General features: G+C 38.7%; 1 protein-coding gene across 1 annotated transcript in view; it reads right to left on the bottom strand.

Moving 5' to 3' along the window:
• LOC102819969 (protein CBFA2T1-like) overlaps window positions 1-12,591 on the bottom strand; it is a 225,340-nt gene extending 212,749 nt beyond the window's left edge. The window contains 4 exon segments of the mRNA XM_006859256.1: window positions 12,143-12,199; window positions 12,202-12,285; window positions 12,470-12,494; window positions 12,496-12,591. Of these exon segments, the coding sequence (XP_006859318.1) occupies window positions 12,143-12,199; window positions 12,202-12,285; window positions 12,470-12,494; window positions 12,496-12,591 (262 nt within the window).
• Between the last annotated feature and the right edge of the window lie 6,514 nt (window positions 12,592-19,105).

The following is a 19,105-nucleotide window of genomic DNA, read 5'->3' as shown; positions in this document are numbered from 1 at the left end:
CTAATGCAATACGTCATTTGATTTCTTGACTGCTGCTTCCATGAGTGTTGATGGCTAATCGAGCAAAATGAAGTCTTTGACAACTTCAATCTTTTCTCCACTGATAAGAATGTTGTTTATTGGTCCAGTGGTGAGGATTTTTGTTTTCTTTATATTGAGATGCAAGCCATACTGAAGGCTCAGGTCTTTGATCTTCATCAGTAATATTTTAAGTCCTCGTCTAGTAAGCAAGGTTGTATCATCTGCATATCGCAAGTTATTAATGAGTCTTCCTCCAATCCTGATGCCATGTTTTTCTTCATATAACCCAGTTCATTGGATTATTTGCTCATCATACAGGCTGAATGAGTTGCCCATCTTTCTTAATTTTAAACCATTCAGTGTTCCCTTGTTTTGTTCGAACAACTGCCTCTTGGTCTATGTACAGGTTCCTCATGAGCACAATTAAGTTTTCCAGAGTACTCATACTTTGCAATGTTGTGAAGTATACTGATTGTATATTGACTTTAGATTGTATATTGGTTATACAATCAAAAGTCTCTGTATAGTCAATAAAGCATATATACATACATATATATATTTAGAGAGAAGGAGTTGTGAAGTACCAGCCATATATATATAAGAAGTCCTGGTGTGGTGCTGTTGGCTAATGCACTAGACTTGCAAAGTCAGTTTGAACCACAAGGCCTGTGGTTCAAGCTCACCATCTGCTCCTCAGAAACCCTATACAGGGTCACTATGGGTCAGAACTTACTAGACGTCACTTCACAACAATATATATATATATTATGGTCCTCCACATGATAGCATTTAAGATAAGCTTCTATTAATATAGTAATATTTTATTCAGGTTAATTTAAGTTTATTTTTAAAACATCCTCAAATAAATTAATACTGAGACTAGGGATGATGTTGGAATACATCTGGCTTTGAAGACTCCTGGAAATAACTTAAAGGTCACCTCCGTCTCCCCAGAAGTATGGAGCCAACAGTGTGAGGTGCACAGGTTTAGAAGCACTGCCTCTGTTATTACATCAAATACTGCTTGACTCTGGTCTCTGAATTCTCTCCTCTACATAATGTTACAATTGAGAGGCATTTTATAATTTATCCAGCATCAAACGAGCAATGTTTAAAATCTGCTTGAGTGGGAAGAAAAAGGTTCAGAACCCAGTCCACCTGATCAGTTTTCATTTTCTCTCACGGCCCGGAGGCACCTGCAGACAAAAGAGAAATCTGCACATAAACTAAGGTACCTGAGGGAGCAAAGTCCCAGAGAAACCAATAAAAATGGTCTATGTAATAACGAGTCCTGGTGTGGCACTGCAGAATAAGCGCTGGACTGCTATCCACAAGGTCAGTGATTCAAACCCACCAGCTACTCCTCAGAAACCTAGTACAGGGTCACTATGAGTTGGAGCCAATTCGATAGCACTAACAACAACAAATGTAAGAGCCACCTGGGACAAAGATGAGGCTTACTGCTTCCATAAAGATTTACAGTCCTGGATCCTATACAGGGACACTGTGAGTCCGAATCAACTCCATGGCACATCACCATCATCATGTAATAATTACCCTTATAAAATTTTTTAAAATTCAAGAACCTTGGTGGTGCAGCAGTTAAGCAACTGGCAGGTAAAGACGAAGTGGGTGGTTGGAACCCAGCCAGTGGGTCCTCAAGAGAAAGCCCTGGCCATCTGTTCTCAGAATGATTACAGCCTAGAAAACCCATACGGGGTGCTTCGACTTTGTCGCATGGGGTCACTATGAGTCAAAATTGACTCAATAGCACCTAACAATCACAAGGAAGACCTAATATTTGACAGCCCTGTCATCATCTCCCAAAAGTAGCTGAACCCCAAGATCCACTGGAGCTGGGGTTATACAAGTGGAACCTGAGGCATCTTGCTAGAAGCTGTGATTCTCTAAGTCTGAGGTAGATGTATTTACACTGCCCATAAAAAACATACAAAGTGATGCTTAAATTTGGGCAAACTGCACGTAGCACATAATCCTAGTTGTTAAATCTTCCTCTCCTCAAAATCTACTCCATATCCAAGCTCTAATCGTGTTTCCTTTGTAATACCTCTTCCCTCTTGTCCCACAAACCCAGCCATGCAATCTCTTCTGCAATATCTAAAATCTATATGATGCAACCATCTTCCAAAAGCGACCTGGGCCTCTAGTCCCCCAGCCCCCAACCTCTTGAATTAAATCAGAAAATTCTTCAAAAACTAAGTTAATTGTATCCATTGCTTCTTACACATGTTTGTTTTGTTCTGTACATTAACATTTATTTTACCTTACTATCCTTTGTTCTAAAAAGCCCAACTAGAAAATCTCCTAGAGAAAGCAATTTTTTTGTGAAAGCAGAACTATTCTAGAATTATGGTGATAAATGGAAAACCCTAAACCCAATCTGGGCCCTGTCTATGTCACCCCCTACTTTGTGACCCTGATGAATCTCATATACACATTTTTAAATCTTCTGACTTACTTAGAAGATAAAGCTTAAATCTAAATGTCTGATATTCAAGACACTTCTTCTCTTATTTCCAACTAATCACCCAAAGTTCCTCTTTGCTGTTGTTAGGTGTCATCGAGTCAGCTCTGACTCATAGTTGCCCTACTGTACAATGAACAAAACACTCCATGGTTCTGCACCACCCTCACAAGTGTTGAGCCCATTGCTGCTGCCACTGTGCCAATCTAGCTCATTGAGGGTCTTCCTCTTTTTCTTCCTGACTCTCCACTTTACCTATCATGATGTCCTTTTTAGGGACTGGTCCCTTCTATATTTAGTTTCTCTCCACCCTCACTGACCCCAGGGCTCCTCCAAGACCTTTCAGCATCTGGGTTTCTGTATTCTTCCATACAACTTTATGAAATAGTTAACACAACCCCAGTGGAATCACATTACCTTGGTAAATCCTAGCTGTCTCAAGATAAGCATAAATTCCAACTCACTCTTGTGTCTAAAATCTCACTTACTGCAACATTTAAGTGATAGGTAATCAACTCCCATCATCTTTCTTAGTAATTTAATATTTCATGGGTAGGTTTTGCCATTCAATGGGAACTACGTCTACGAATGCTGTTTGTTTCCATCTAAAACACATAGCAGGTATTCATCAAACATTGATTAATTTACTTAGCTTTAAACTAAGAGGACTTTTCCCCCAAGAGTAAAAATTTCACTTTTCTTTCAGATACTTTAAAAGTTGTCTTTCTCAGGACACCAATGCAATGTGTGCCTTTCTTTAAAAATGCTCAAATTGGGTTTCTAGGGATGCTCCTTTCATTGCCATTTACTTAATTTTTTCTTTGATATTTTATATCAGCCAACTCCAAGCTTGGACAAGTCAAAGGAGACTGATCACATTTAGTTTCATTTTGACCTGAACTGACCTATGCCTGGTGTTGGTGGTTATGTGCTGTGGAATCGATTCTGACATATAGAAACCCAGTATAGGGTTTCTGAGGCTGTAAATCTTTACGGGAGCAGAAAGCCTCATCTTTCTCCTGTGGAACAGCTGGCAGTTTCCAATGGCTGACCTTGAAGTTAGTAGCCCAACTCGTAACCACTAAGCTGCCAAAGCTCCTATGTTGTTGTTGTTAAGTGTCATTGAGTCAGTTCCCACCCATAGCGACCCTGTATAGGGTTTCCCAGGAGCATCTGGTGAGCCTGAACTGCCAACCTTGTAGCTCAAACTGACTTTGCAGTCCAGTACATTAACCTACAGCGCCACACCAGGACTCCTTTCCTATTCTAATTTAAACAAAAGGAAAAGAAATCACTATCTGCATTTGTTTACCATCAGATGTCAAACCAGGATCTCATTTCCAAACACATCTACCTAGACAGAAGAATGAAAATGAGAAAAGTGGTTGGGTAGTAAACAGGACTTGTCTGACACATGATAAAAGTGACCGAATCCTAACAGTCACTTAAAAAGAACACTTTCACAGGAAAGGATTACTAAGGCAGTCTGATAAACACCATGGTTCCAGCCCCAATATCATCTGCTGTTCTTCCCAGCTGTGTTTGCTCATCACTGTGTTCATGACATATGCATTGATTCAGAAAATAAACTAGCAGTCTCTCATGACCTGCCTTATAACTCACATCTCCTATATCTTGAGGTTAGGGAAAGGGGTAGATAGTCTTTTTAGGTTCAACCAAACAGATAACCAATTTTCTAAGAATTTGCATTTAAAACACAACTTGCACCAAGCTTTCACTAAGTCTACTGGGGGATGGCGTCCCAATGTCTGATATTCTGCTTGCCAAATTGGATTTGCATTTGAAATGTTTTCTGCTATGATGTGTGCTATTTCCTTGGCACCAGGCTCCAGGTCATCACCTTCAGGTGCCATTATGTGTCTCTTTCATAATATTATTATGCTCTGCCATCTTACCCAATTGTCGTTAGATGCATTCTTCCCTGGGTCCAGAGGAAGGGCCTTCCCAAATATACTTTATAATAGTATTTCATACCTAGTACTCTTTTTCTGTTGCTATTATTATTAGGTGCTATCAAGTCAGTTCTGACTCACAGTGACCCGATGTACACCAGAACAAAACACTGTACAGGCTTGCACCATCCTCACAATCTTTGCTAGATATGAACCCATTGTTGTAACTAATGTGTCAATCCATCTCATTGAGAGTCTTCCTCTTTTTTGCTGGCCCTCTACTTTACTGTTTCTCTGCTATTCACAAGACCTTTTTAAAGTGTTGAAGAGCAAAAGATGTCAGCTTGAGGACTTAGGTGCGCCTGACCCAAGCCATGGTATTTTCAATAACCTCATATGCATGTGAAAGCTGGACAGTGAATAAGGAAGACCGTAGAAGAATTGATGCTTTTGAGTTATGGTGTTAGAAGAGAATATTGAAAGTGCCATGGGCTGCCAAAAGAACCAATAAATCCATTTTGGAAGGAGTTCATCCAGAGTGCTCCTTGGAGGCCAAGATGGCCAAACTTCGTCTCTCATACTTCAGACATATTGTCAGGAGGGGCCAGTCACTGGAGAAGGATATCATGTTTGGTAGGGTGGAAGATCAAAGAAAAGGAGGAAGACCCCCAATGAGATGGATTGGTCAAGTGTCAGCATTGATGGACTCAAGCACGGCAACAGTAATGAGGTTGGTCCAGGATCGGGCAGTGTTTCGTTCTGCTATGCATAAGGTCGCTTATCAGTCAGTACCGACTCGATGACACCTAACAACAACTTCTTTACTGAGCATGGTGTCTTTCTCTATGAACGGGTTCCTTCTGATAAATGTCCAAAGTATGTGAGATGAAGTCTTGCCATCCTCAGTTCTCCTGAGATAGATTTGTTTGTTCTCTAGGGATCCATAGTATAGTACATATTAACACCATAATTCACAGGCATCAATTCTTCTTTGGTCTATGGTGTTCACTATCCAGCTTTCATATAAGGCAATTGAAAATAGCATGGCTGGGATTAGACACACCTTAGCCCTCAAAGTGACACTTCTGCTCTTTCACACTTTAAAGAGGTCTCTTGCAGCAGATTTGCCCTATGCAATGCATCATTTGATTCCTTAACTGCTGTTTCCATGGGCACTGATTGTGATCCACTCTTCCCTGCTTTTCTAATTAACTTATCACATTTGGCTGGTCACACTGTTCTGGCAACGATTCCCCTCATGTTAACATTTGGAAAAAAAATAAATCTTGCTAAATCTTAACACTTATTAAATATATTAAATTGGATACTTTTTATTGTTGTAAACATAAATAGCACAACATTGGTCATTTTAGCATCTTTCACTTGTACAGTTCAGCGACATCAATTAACATCAATCACACTGTGCAAATATCACTTATATCTATTGCCAAATTTCCCATCACCATGAACAAAAACTCAATGCTCCGAAGCAATGACCCCCTCTTTTCCCCTCCCCTTCCTATCTTATTAATGTCCACCCATCTCTTGGTCCTTTTAAATTTTTAAAAATATTTTCTCAACCATTTCTGTGATGTAATCTTCAATTCAATCAAGTCTGGTACCCACTAAGACCTCGTTATATACTTTAAAATTCTCCTTTGCAACAACAGCAGCTAAAAACTTCATTTGGGTCTTGAACTGAACTTTGGATAACAAGATAAATGTTTCTACAACCTACGAAAGAATAGTGATTTCTAATATGGTTTTCATTTTTAACAAATAACAAGACTCCCAAGTTCTGCCAATCATAGAGATTGCTGGCATACAGTAGAGATTTCCACTGGCATCTTGGCTGGTGGCAATGTACTCATCTTGATCAAACTATACAAATGCAACAGCTCCTAAATTTCAAAGAAACCCAACCCAGATTAACAATGTCACCAATTAAGAGAAAACTAATAATAATGTCTGCATTTTAACCTCCTACAGTAATTGTACAAAGCAAATTACAAAAGCAAAGAGTTCTTTGAAGTAATTAGATTTATAATCATTTTTTAGAAGTAGCAGATTGGCCTCTTCAGACAATGAAACTGAACAATTTTTCAGTCTTTCCTTCCTACCTAAGATCTGATCCTAACCAAATTGTAATGAGCCCTGTTCCTTTAATAACCTGTAACTTAGCAAGTTCTTTCAAGCAACTGTTTGAAGAGACTGTTTAGGTCCAATGTTTGGGCCTACATGGAGTACTATGAATGTTTGGTGAGTACAACCCATCATCCCCAAGTTTTAGCCTCTAGTCCCTGCCTACTGCCCTCAAGCAAGAAATAACCACAAGCGCAAAAGCTATTTTCTTTCATCAACACCTTTAGTTTATTCATACCACCTGAAAGAATTCCTTCCTCTGAAGAAAGCGTAGTAATAAGTGGAATTATAGACAATCATTCAGGATACAAGCGGACTAGGGGAACTGACTCCCTGTTTCCAATGCTACTTCTTTATCATGGAGAATAATGACAAGACAGCAATGTTCTACACAGATTCAATTTCCCAGTGACTAATAGTCCACCAATCCAGAGTTTTTAATGTAATTGTTTTATTTTTCTTCTTTCCCACATATATATATATAAAATGTCTGTATCATATCAGTATACCCATCACACATATTAGAGTTGGGAAGTTCTAGAGATCACAAAGCTTGCCCTACATTTTACTTCTAAGAAATTCACCTGAGGGCTGGAATGCACACAGGCCACCAAGTGACTGAACTGGAAAGGAACACCAGTTTGACTGCACACATATCCAGTCCTACTTTTTAAAATAGAATGCTTTACATGACACTACTCAACTCCTGATGTGGCACTGTAGGATAAGCACTGGACTGCTAACTGCAAGGTCTTTGGTTCAAACCTACCAGCTGCTCCTAGGAAATTCTATACAGGGTCACTTTGAGTCAGAATCAACTTGAAGGCACTTAACAACAACAATGCCACTACAGTTACAAAGAGTTCCTTTTTCCTACAAAATACTGCGAAATCCCTCTCCTTTTAACTTAAGAAGTGACCAGGGAGTTAGACTTAGCCCACTCAAAGGAGATGAGATCAAGGTAAGGTGAGTAACAAGAACGCGGTGCGTATGACTCAGGGACCAGGAAGACAAGAAGATAGCTCCTGTGTTGTTGTTGTTGTTGTTGTTGTTGTGTGTTGTAGTGCAGTGTAGAAGGAGATTTTCTGATGAGAGAGGAGAATTTAGTAATGGAGGATCCTAGATGAGGAAATATCTAAAGATGTAAAATGGTATACATTTGGGAATCTCCAAGCATTTATCCGTCAGCTTTTAGCTGACTCTGGATTCCTAGGTGGAGACTAAGGGGGTGGGTAAAGAAAAAAGTGCATACTAGATCCTGGCTAGAAGGAGCCACATATTAATAGCAAGGCCCTTGATTACTAGAATTCAGGAACACAGGTGATTCACTGGAGTTAAACATCAAGCCAGAAAAGCAACTATGGCCAGAGTCTTCTATGGACTATGAGCTCTTTGAAGTGAAGAAATTGAAAAGCTGGTTAATCACTACTTACAACACATGATAAAAAATATATGTAAAAGGTTTATCATAGGTCTTTTATGTCAGTCCCTCACCTCTCTCCCAAGATCAACAAATAGGTGGTTATAGGTGGAAGCCCAGAGCACATTCTAATGTAGTCTATGCCCCAGAGTTAACAGATGAATGAATCAATCACATTCCCCAAGGTAATCTGAGGTGCAAGATTATTTGGAGACACAATTGCAAAATGGCATTTGTGCCTCCTGCATTGCTTTCCCATGTGGTTGTTGTTAAAGTGCCGTTAAGTCAATTCCCACTCATAGTGACCCTGCATAGGGTTTCTCAAGAGTAGCTGGTAGGTTTGAACCACTGACTTTATGGTTTACAGTCTAGTGCTTATCTATATTCTATATCTATGTCTATATCTATATTGTAAAGATTCTATTCACCAAATGCTATTTTGCTTTAGAGACCTTGACCACCTTGACAACTATGAACTATTTCTTCATAAATTATATTTTACAAGCAATAGCAATTAGAACTATCAAACAGGTGCATTTTAAACAGGTGTCAATGAAAATGCTAATGGTTTTAGGCAACACTGGTGTTCTAAAACTTTTGTTCAAACAAGTCCCAAGGCCTAAATATCAACACGGAACACCAATTAATTGGTAGCCTTGAAGAACCGGCACATCACTGTATCAACTCTCCTCTGTAGATACCACCTAAGGCTCTGTGGTTATAATACTGAACCTGAATTCAGCACAAAAACAATGCACTGGAAGGCCACATACCAAGATGATGGGACTATGTCTGCAAATAAACTTTCTTAACACTGAAATGTGATTTGGTATCATTTCCTGAGGGTGGCAAGGTAGTTAGTGCTATACCATGGAATACACCCACATGACTGCCTAAGTCTCTGAAAGGTATACCATCATAACAGGCCACAACTGGGCTTCAAATTAGAAATTACATTCCCTAAGAGCATTATTCTTTGGTTGGTTACATACATGTAGCTACAAGCACATATATTTTATACCATTATTCAAACTAGCTCTTCTTTTCATTTGGTTCTTCAGAAGAATCACTGCACTCATTAATACTGAACATGCTAATGTCTATCTTCCCATTTTTTTTCATTCCTGACCTATACTGGGTTGATCTGTGAAGTGTGTGTAATAATTCAAGCGTGAAGCTCCAGGCGATATAGCCTCTAAGCAGTGATCACGTCTCACCCTGGACAAATTACTGTAGCCACGAGTCAATCCATCTGAAATTGTGGAATGAGTCAATATTGAATGAACCTTATCCAAATTTCAACAGTCTTCCTTCTACCTTAATTCTCTATTTTACATGGATAGCATCACCATTCATGTTCTTATTATATGGATGAAGTACATTTTTATTATGATTCTTCAGTAAGTGTTATGTTTTCTTTTTAATTAATATTGAATAATTTGAAAAGAACATGTCTTTCCTGGAAATCTCCCTAGTAAAATGCATCCATTTCTTTCTCTAATGGGGTGCTTTCCCTGCCCATAAAACTTATTTGATTAGCAGTACTATAGAAGCTAGAGCTTTTGTATGCAGGCACTCAAGCATAATTTAATCATTTTATTTAAGCATGAAAAAAAATTATTCTGAAAGCCCTGTTAGGTAAAATATCCCTGATTAGTTTAAACGTACATTTGCAGGTATTTTAAAGGTGAAATAAATCACAGAATGCTCAGTATGCAATGTAATAGTGTTAACTTTGTTACAATAGCCGGCAGTTAAGTTAAAAACTGTAGCATTAGAAAATGTAAGGAATAACTATCTCATTTTAAATAAATGTATTTGAGCAGGCTATCTTAAAATGAATTTTGTTTTGTGCAAACCCTTTTCATGTGACCATGATTTTCACCTATGGAAGCCTCTCTTACAGTCAAACAAGGTCAAGCCCTTATTGCATAATGCCATTTATCTGCTGAGGATAAAAGTGCCAACAACTGAAATGCACATTAGGCAAGAGACTGTCAGAATAGAAAATTGGTTTTTTATTTTGGGTTTTTTTTTGGTTGTTGTTGTTGTTGTTTTGTTTTGTTTTGTTTTTAAATAACCCACTCACATTAACAAAAGACTGCAGTAGCTTCCAAATTATAGGGTGTTATTTTTAGTGGAAGTAGTTCAATATTCATATTGGAGCAGATGTAGCAGTTTAACAAAACAGCTCTTCAAATCCTGCACAAATTGAAAACAGGAAAACTGATTGCATTTGCTCTTATCACTTTCCTTTTCTGAATTGACACTTTTGGCCTTCTGAAAATTTACACATGGCTTTCATCTCAACAGCACCTGCTGATCAAATAGAAACCTAACATTTTCATGAAAATGGTATGAAGGACTAGCTTTATTTTAAATACTGTAAAAGCCATCAGTTGTCTGCTAGATGACAACAATTGCTGTGTATAGGGTATATTAATAACAGTTTACATTTTCACTAAACTTTTTAAAAAACATGCTAAGTTCATTCTGTATTTTTTCCATATTCACTTCTTTTTGGTTCATAGTGCTTTGGCTTAATGTGTTTTTAATACTTAGGATTGTTCTGCAAAGACTATAAAATGTGAAAAGAAGTACATTATCTTAAGTCAGCAAATACCTCTAATTTCCTTTGCCTATGCTTGGAATGCATCTATATATTCTATATATCTATATATTTATATAAATATCTGCACATGGGTATAACATATATACAGCCCATTTTTTGTTGTTATTTATAAAAACAGGCCCTATTTTTTTTTTTTAAAACAACTTTACGCATCTGCATCCTTTGATCAAGATATTGATTTAGCAGGTGCTTGGGTACCCCAGACTAAGAACAGATATCACCTAAGCAAAAACTAATACACATCTCATTGATATGACCTGCCACTTAACTGTAAATCCCTCTTGGAAAGTTAAGGGCAAATCCTGAAAATGGGTTTTCTTGTAAAATACGCAAGTTTGCTAGCTAGACTGCTTCACAAATAAATAAAAGTGCTTCACATATTTCTCTGCAATACCCAATCCTGGGTACAATTAAACACATGCTATTTGTCAGTTGCTTAGCCACAAGAACCCTATCCCTTCTAAAAGATTCCAAGCTGTCCATTCCCATTCTGCCTGGGTGATAAGGTAACCTGAAGGCAGAAATGACATACAGTAATATATGTGCCACTCTGGCCAGTTGGTCTGTGAATTTCAGTGTTCATCATGCTCACTGAGGCAACAGCAAACCTGAAATGTCAATATGTTCAGTCAATGGAAGTAAAATAATGGGACTCTATTGTCTTACCCAATCGATCTGCTGCTGTCAACAAGGAAACATGCCCCCCTGGCTTTAAACAAATTTTAATTAGGCTTTTAGTTACTGGATCCTAGCTATCTATCTATGAAAACACTTAGCTTGACAATGGGTAGCAGGCAAAACAATCAATTACTTGCACTTTTATTCATTTTAAGAACCTTCCAACGTTGATCCTATAATTTTTTGAAAAGCACTCGTCAATAAAACATATATACATATTTTAAATAACCAACTTCAAGCACAAAAATGTCATGGCTCAAATTCAAAATACAGATCTATCTAACAGACCCGGGCTGGTTAATTTTTCTCTAGACAAAGTTGAAATCATCCTATAAAATCAACTAATTCCATATTAAAAGTAGGCTTCTTTTCCTTTCCACACAAATGTAAACACCATTAACATCAATTCAAAATAAGTTACACTCAGTGCAAAACCAAGCACTGATGATCGATTCCAAAAGCCTCTACCCTCGTGGCTCAGTTCCTCAAACCTAAATCCAAGGGGGCAAAAGAAACTCTTGTTAAAATAAGGTCGGGGACTGGAGCTGAGAAGGAAAGGGGGTAGGGATGAAAAGGGGAAAAAAAAAAAAGACATTAAGTCATTCAAATGGCACCTAAGTTCTATGGTCCTTTCTTGCACAAAAAAGGTAGATAGTCTCACCTTAAATAAAAATAAAAATGAACTAAACTAATCAAGTTGTTAAACAGCCTTTTTTCTCCCTTCTTCATCTAAAGGCTTGAGCGTCCAGTCAATAAATAATCTATTGTTCCCCTTTATCGAGTCTCTTTAAAACCTATTCAGACTGGCAAAACTAAACCCAATTAAAGATAAGGCCCTCCGGTAATCTCACCTCCGTGAGTCCTGTCTGGATACCAGAGGTGATGGGAGATAGCGTCAAGGCCAGGACTGATGCCTCCTTCTCACCCCGCACAACAAAAGGCAGATTTCTCTTTCTCCCACTGCTAATCTTTAAATGTAAATTCTCTCCGCCAGCTAAGAGGAGCGACAGATAACATGTTACATCTTCACTTCTCCTGGTCTTATCGACTTCTGAATCATTTGGAAAGGGAGAGAAGGAAAGAGAAAAGCTGCCTCCCCACGCTCCCCCCTCCTCCTTCCACTCCTCCTTCCTCCCTGCCTGCTCGCCCACCTCCCCTCCCCTGTTCACGGAGATTACCTTCTGGCAAAGGAGCGCAGGAGAGGCGGCCGCAGCCGAGGCGGCACCCAGACCACGGCTTTGTATTCATTAAACACACATCGGAGCTTATCAGAAGTAAAAGGCTTGTCAGGATGGCACATTGTGTGTGAGTAAGTGTGTGAGCGCAGGAGGGAGAGGAGAGGAGCCAACGTGCATCAGGGTGATTACAATATCAGCAGGGCCCAGATGGAGGCAGGAAAATAAACAGAGGGTGCGTGTGAGACAGAGCGGGAGAGAGAGGAAAAGTGGGAGAGAGGGAAGAGACACAGGCAGGAGGCAGGAGACCGAAAGGGATGGCGAAGGATGGAGAGGGCGGGGGGGGTTAAGGCTACAAGATGTGGGTGCCAACCACAAGGTTGGTGGAGGGTTAGGGCCAGGGCCAGGGCCAGGGGTCACCTGCATCTCCAAATCTGTACCCCATCCTTAGCAAAAAGGGAGCACGTCAGACTGTATTTCCCCACACCTGGGCTAGATTTTAACCACTCTGCAGGTTCTCTCAAGATCAGAAGAGGATTAAGAGTTCCCATTGGGCAGAGCATAACAATGACATTTTCACCACCTCACCTCCATCCAAATAGCCACAATTTGCAAAACAAGTGAGTCCAGACAGACCTTCTGCAGGAGTTCTAACCTCTCTCTGAACTGACCCCAGTACTTCTAAAGCTCCCCTCAAAACACACACACACACACACACACAAATGGACCAAGCAGGTAACAAATACTTCCTTTCCCTGGGCTTTAGTGCGTCCCAGTAGACGACTTGTACAGCCAGCATCATTGTGAAAAGGAGGCCTGCTTGCGATTGGTAGCTACAGGTGACTCTTAGACACCTGCTCCACCTCCAGAAATCCTGTGGGGGAGGGGGTTCTTGATGTATCTATCGGAGAGTTTATTTGGGATGTGGGAGTTTGAAACTGAGGCATTCAATCTGGGCTTGAACTGCCTCATAGCTTTTCACCCACTGGGTGCCAGAGAATAAGCAGGGGCGAAAGCTCATCCATCCAACACACCAGAGCCCACCCTCCCGTCAGGGGCAGGAAGGAGATACACCTGAGTAGTCCCTTGGGTTCCCCTTTTTCACTTTTAAATGTACCCATCAGACCTTCTGAACATATGATCAGATCCTTAATGGAGTGCAGATAACGCAGTAAAGGAAGGTATTTTAATGGAGGAGGGGAAATATTTGGTTGATTTGTGTTTTGAGGCACTAAAGCTTGCTTGGTTAAGAAACTCTCACTGCAGAATGAATAGTGAGTTCAGAATGGAGTGGCCAATAAACGATGTAATTTTTCACGGCGTACACTGTAGCCCAGCTGCTGTGAAACTTGTGGTTATAAAATACTTTATGCATGGGGTGCTAATATAAAATGCCAAAATTGTCAGGGGAAAGGGGTAATCCTAGTGAGCAGAGAAAAACTGAAAAGCAAGAGAACTAGCTGCTGCCTTTTAAAGAGACAAATTTTAATAAGTCCTTTAGATAATTAGGAGAGGCTTTGTTTATTCCAGCACTCCCCTCCAAATTACTTAGCCAGCAAAACAAAACCAAAAAAAAGGCTTTATATGTAGTGGGCCATCCCACAACGTCACACTCCCACCAAAAGAAAAGAATGAAGGGAAATGTGATAGGCAATGCCAAATGAAAAAGCTGGGCTTGGTGGGGGATGGGCACGTGTGAAAATCCTGTCATGCAATGAGTACCACAGCCCTCCAGTGATCCAGACATAGGAAACACCTCTTGGTATCACTGAGATGAGAACGAGGGGCTATTTTTCCATAAATCTTCAAAAGGTTCAAAAGTTAGAGAAGGGTACAAAGATAGGAAGTTACCCCTTTGGCTAACTGTGTTACAAAACTGAGTAAGATCTAAATGGGTGGAAATCTGTCATTATTACATGTTTTCAATTCAATAGCTGATTTCTGGAGTACCATTTTAGCTAACATAAAAATCACCTTTCACCTCTCCTCTAGCTGTTATAGAAAACAGCCAGCAGAGTAACCAAGAGGAACTACAGATACCTTCCCCTTTACTACCACCCCAATAAGTCCCACTTGAGCTAAATCAGGTTGAACACAATGTACAAACATTTACAGATCCAACACGACTCTAGGAAAAAATAAGGCATTTTACAAATGCCCACTGCTTTTTTTTCTGTTACATGCTCTTCCAAGAAGCATAAGAACAATGCACTGGTACTGTTTTCTAACTCAAAAGACTTGCATTTTTCTTTAAAAGGTGTTCCAAATATTGAAGGTACAAAGAAAACCACACATAAGCTAATCTGTTAGTGTTCTTATTTTGCAAAGGCACAGGATTTCTATTACTACCTTGTTTGTTCATTGACTTTTGGCTCACAGTTATAGAAAAGATCAACCCATTCTCAAATGGGAAGAATCCATGACATTCCAAAGCAAGCACTTTACTACAAAGCTTTCAATTAAAATAAAAAATAAAGCAATACAATAATCAAGAAGTATAATCACAGAATAAATGTATAACAGAAAGTGGTTTCTATAATCACAGCTGTCTCAAAGTCCAGGCTGCAGACGAGAAATCTTAATTTCAACTAGTTCTTTTCTTAATAATAGGTTACCTCCTATAAAAGCAAGAAGTCCATCTGCCCCAGGCAGATAAGTTTTGAAGCATTAATTCAGATAAAAATCTAGCATTTTCTTTCTTTGAGTATGTGAATTGTAGTGTGCTATAATGTGAGAATTCCAACATATGACCATTATGGCATAATATCTCATTGCTCAGCTTGTCATTATTTCATTTGTAATTCTTATGTTAATTATGTTCATAATTACTATAAACAGATGTGGTAGACATTCATGTGACCTTTTATTGCAGAATGCATTCCTCACTGGTTTCCATTTAATTTCTCATGTATCTGAAATTGAAATGCAGAAAAAAAAAAGGAAAAAAGGCTTTCTGATTTTTTAATGTTTTATATGCATAAGTTAAAATAGTATCTACCCTCTTGTACTACATCTGCATTTTAGAATATTAGATTATTATTAACATTTAAGCTGCTTTCAAGCACATTTTTAAATTGCACTGTGAACCTCACTGCTGCTCACTAAATTGTAGTTATGGATGCCAAACAAAGGCTAGCATCCCTTTCTTAAATTGTTTGTCTTTTTTTCTAAATAATAAAGGTTAACACAGCAGAATCCTGATTAAAAATGAAGTGCCTAGCAGCCACATAGCGATTTATTCACTCATAACTCAACCATCAACCCTCTCTACATAAAACACATTTACAATAAAATCAGTATGGATTTCATTAGTTGAAAACCTCCTTGAATTTCATTTCTTTGGCCCTAATCTATAATTAGTGTGGACAGACAGGTGCAAACCCTTCTCTTCTACAGATGGCTACTGGAAATGGTGCAAAGTAACTCCTTCTGTTTAAACAACACAGAGAAAACTGCTCTGTCTTATCACTTACAATTACCTCCATTAAAACTGAACTAATGTTTGTTTTCATAAAATGTTCACTGTTCTTTAAACATTATTTAGGAACTCTTATATTATTGACTGTGAAAAAGTGAAGTTGAAAATGAAGTCTCTTTAGATAATAATAATAAAGAATTTACTCTGGGTAAAATGTTTCGTGGATGGATAATACTGATATTCACAAAGGTGTTTTAGTTGATAAAACATTTTTTAGTTTTTTTTTTTCCATAAATAAGGTTCAATATTATATTTTTAAAGGTATTTAAGTGAAAATGTAATTTATTAAGAGGAATTAGAGGAAGATTAACATTTAAGTTTAGAAATATGAAGGGTTTAATTTTTTTCTCTTTATAAAATTGGGTAATGAAGTATAAAATTTCTAAAGTCCAGATTAGTTTATGCATTTGTTTAACTTCTGGTAGATTCTTCTGAAAGGTGACAGAGTTCAAGGTGGCATAAAAATCATAATTTTAAGGCCCATTTCAGAAAAATAATTAGACATTTAAGTGAAAGGCTGCAAACATAAGTTAAAAACAACTTCCATCCTTTAATAAATGTCTTCTATGAAGCCAGAGCTCACTTCTCCTTGCTTGTGCTATCAATAAAGCCTGTGGATCACTAGATGATGAATAAAGTACCTACAAAACAAAGAACTTTTAAATGTTCAAACAGCAACAAATAGCCTTTCTCAGTGAACTTCCATAACTTACAGTAATGTTGTTGTTGTTGTTAAGTGCCATCGAGTCGGTTCCGACCCATAGCGACCCTGTACAGGGTTTCTGAGGGTGTAAATCTTTACGGGAGTAGAAAGCCTCATTTTCTCCCACGGGGCGGCTGGTAGTTTCGAACCGCTGACCTTAAGGTTCGCAGCCCGATTCGTAACCACTACGCTACAGAACTCCTTTAACTTAACTTACAGTAATAGACTCCAGCAAAATGCAACTGACACAATTTTTTTCACATGCTAATCTTGCAGGTGCCAATTTTTCAGACTGCTTTGCTATGAAGGGCTACATTGCCTGCATAAAACCTCAATGAAGAAGGCTTTGCATTCAGTGCCTGTCAGCTGATGTTCATATCAAAGAACTGAGAACAGGATTTGACAGTAAAGAATGTCCTAAACTGACAACCACTGACCAGCATTCCTATTGGAAACATTTTTTTCTGGTGCTCCCTTTTCAGTATTTAGGGGGGTAAAGTGGGGACTTGGGAAACTTATCTTCTTTTTACAGTAAAATAACTCATAATAACACCTTGCATTTATGTAGTTCTTTGTAATTTATGAAGTGCTCTTTATCTGCAACTACCATCCATGGGAGTGCTCGGTATTAAACACCAGCAATAGTTTACTTCTCTCAGAAAGAGAAAATCATAAACACATTTTAAATGCAATAGTCATAATCCTGGAACTGAAATACATACTGTCTTGCTAGCCTCAACAACTTGCCATTTAATAACTGGCATTGCATTGTAAATAACATGCTCCTCACTAGGGTCTTTAAAGATCATTTTTATATCAAATTTATTACCAAGTATTATTGGGACACAGAGACTAAGTCCACGAAGAAAAATATCATTTCAAAGACTTCTGGTGTGCTTTGAGTTGACCGAACATTAAAGAAAGAAAGACAGACAGACAGACAGACAGACAGACAGAAAGAAAGAAAGAAAGAAAGAAAGAAAGAAAGAAAGAAAGAAAAGGCCCTTTTCTTTACTGCTTTGATTAGGTAGGAAATGGAATGGACAGTGGAGAAATGACATACTGAAATTCTCCCCCACATTATTTTGTTTTCCAAAGATACCATATGCTGTCTAAATGTTTTACAGTAAAATCATGAATGTCTAAATGAAGGCATTTAATAGCAAGTGTTCCCCTTAGCATCATATTAGATAAAGTCAGTGTTTATGTATCTAGAATGAACCCACTTGCTAGGTTATTTACTTGTAACTTTGTTTGTAAAAAGAATGAACCAAAGAAATATCAAATGCTAAATACAGCATAAGAAAAAGAAAAAAAGATAAACTTCAACTTCCTCACCATTCCATCCTGACTGCAACAGCAAAAAGCCTGGCATAAAGTAGGGTTCCTGGATGAAAATAGGGTGAAACTGTTAGACCTAGCTTAAAAATGGAATCAGTTGAAAAAGAAAGGAAAATCAGAGTCCTATTTGTATTATTTGAAAGTCATCCTGACATTAAACTAGGCCAGACTTTAAGAAAACCAAGGGAGAAAGCCATAGAATTCTGAATTTGTGTGTTTGCACAGCATGAAATAAATAAAGACCCAGTTGGGACTATGATGGTTAAGAAACAGGAATGTCTGTTGACCTTTTCTAAGGATTTGTATGACAAGAGAAACTGGGCCTCTCAGAAATACTCACATGGTCAAGGCAAAATGGTGCAATCAACTAAAAACAGCCCCCCAACACTAACAAACTGTCTATAACTGAGAAGTCGGTCTATTTGTATTCCAGTGAGTGAGGACTCACTGGGCACAAACCCAGTTCTGCTCCTGTTCTATGCAAAGAAGGGAGTGATAATAAATGCCACTGAGTGCACTTAAAAACCGGTACAGATGTTTAAAAGGAGATGAGGAGGGCAAAAACTCTGTAAAACAGATTTCAGTTAACACAGAAGGTAGAAAGAAAATGCTTTGGTCAGCAACCCGACCTTTATCAGGGGATAAATCAATTTGCAACAGCTGTGGACAGCCATTTATATACAGGCCCTGGGCAGATTAATTATGGGAAGCGAAGTTAAAAATTCAAGGGACTCCGAGTTACATTAAGCACATGAAGTTGCCCTGTAGTGGCCACCTCAGCTCTCTTGCTCTTCATTCACTAGGGATCCTGGCTACTCCTTAGCGCTACGTTTTTCAGATTCCCCTTAAAGCAACAGCCAGGCTGAGGCACATTGCGATTTGGGGTACCCATTCTTAAAGGAAAGCTCAAAGATTAAAATAGGATGAGATTTTTAGGCCTCCTCTGAAAAAGCTTGGCAAGAAATAAGGGGACCAAAAGGTTACATGCATGCATCCCATCCAACCCCCCACCCCCACCCCCTCCGGCAAACCCACCAACCGAAAGGCCTTGAGGGGCCAAGGAAAGAAGGGAGGCATTTATTTTTAGTAACAGTCTTGATTCACAGTCTACTTCCCG

Source organism: Chrysochloris asiatica, unplaced genomic scaffold (assembly GCF_000296735.1).
Source record: "Chrysochloris asiatica unplaced genomic scaffold, ChrAsi1.0 scaffold00031, whole genome shotgun sequence".
In the NCBI taxonomy this organism is placed as follows: domain Eukaryota; kingdom Metazoa; phylum Chordata; class Mammalia; order Afrosoricida; family Chrysochloridae; genus Chrysochloris; species Chrysochloris asiatica.
This window is presented reverse-complemented; position numbering and strand designations above follow the sequence as displayed.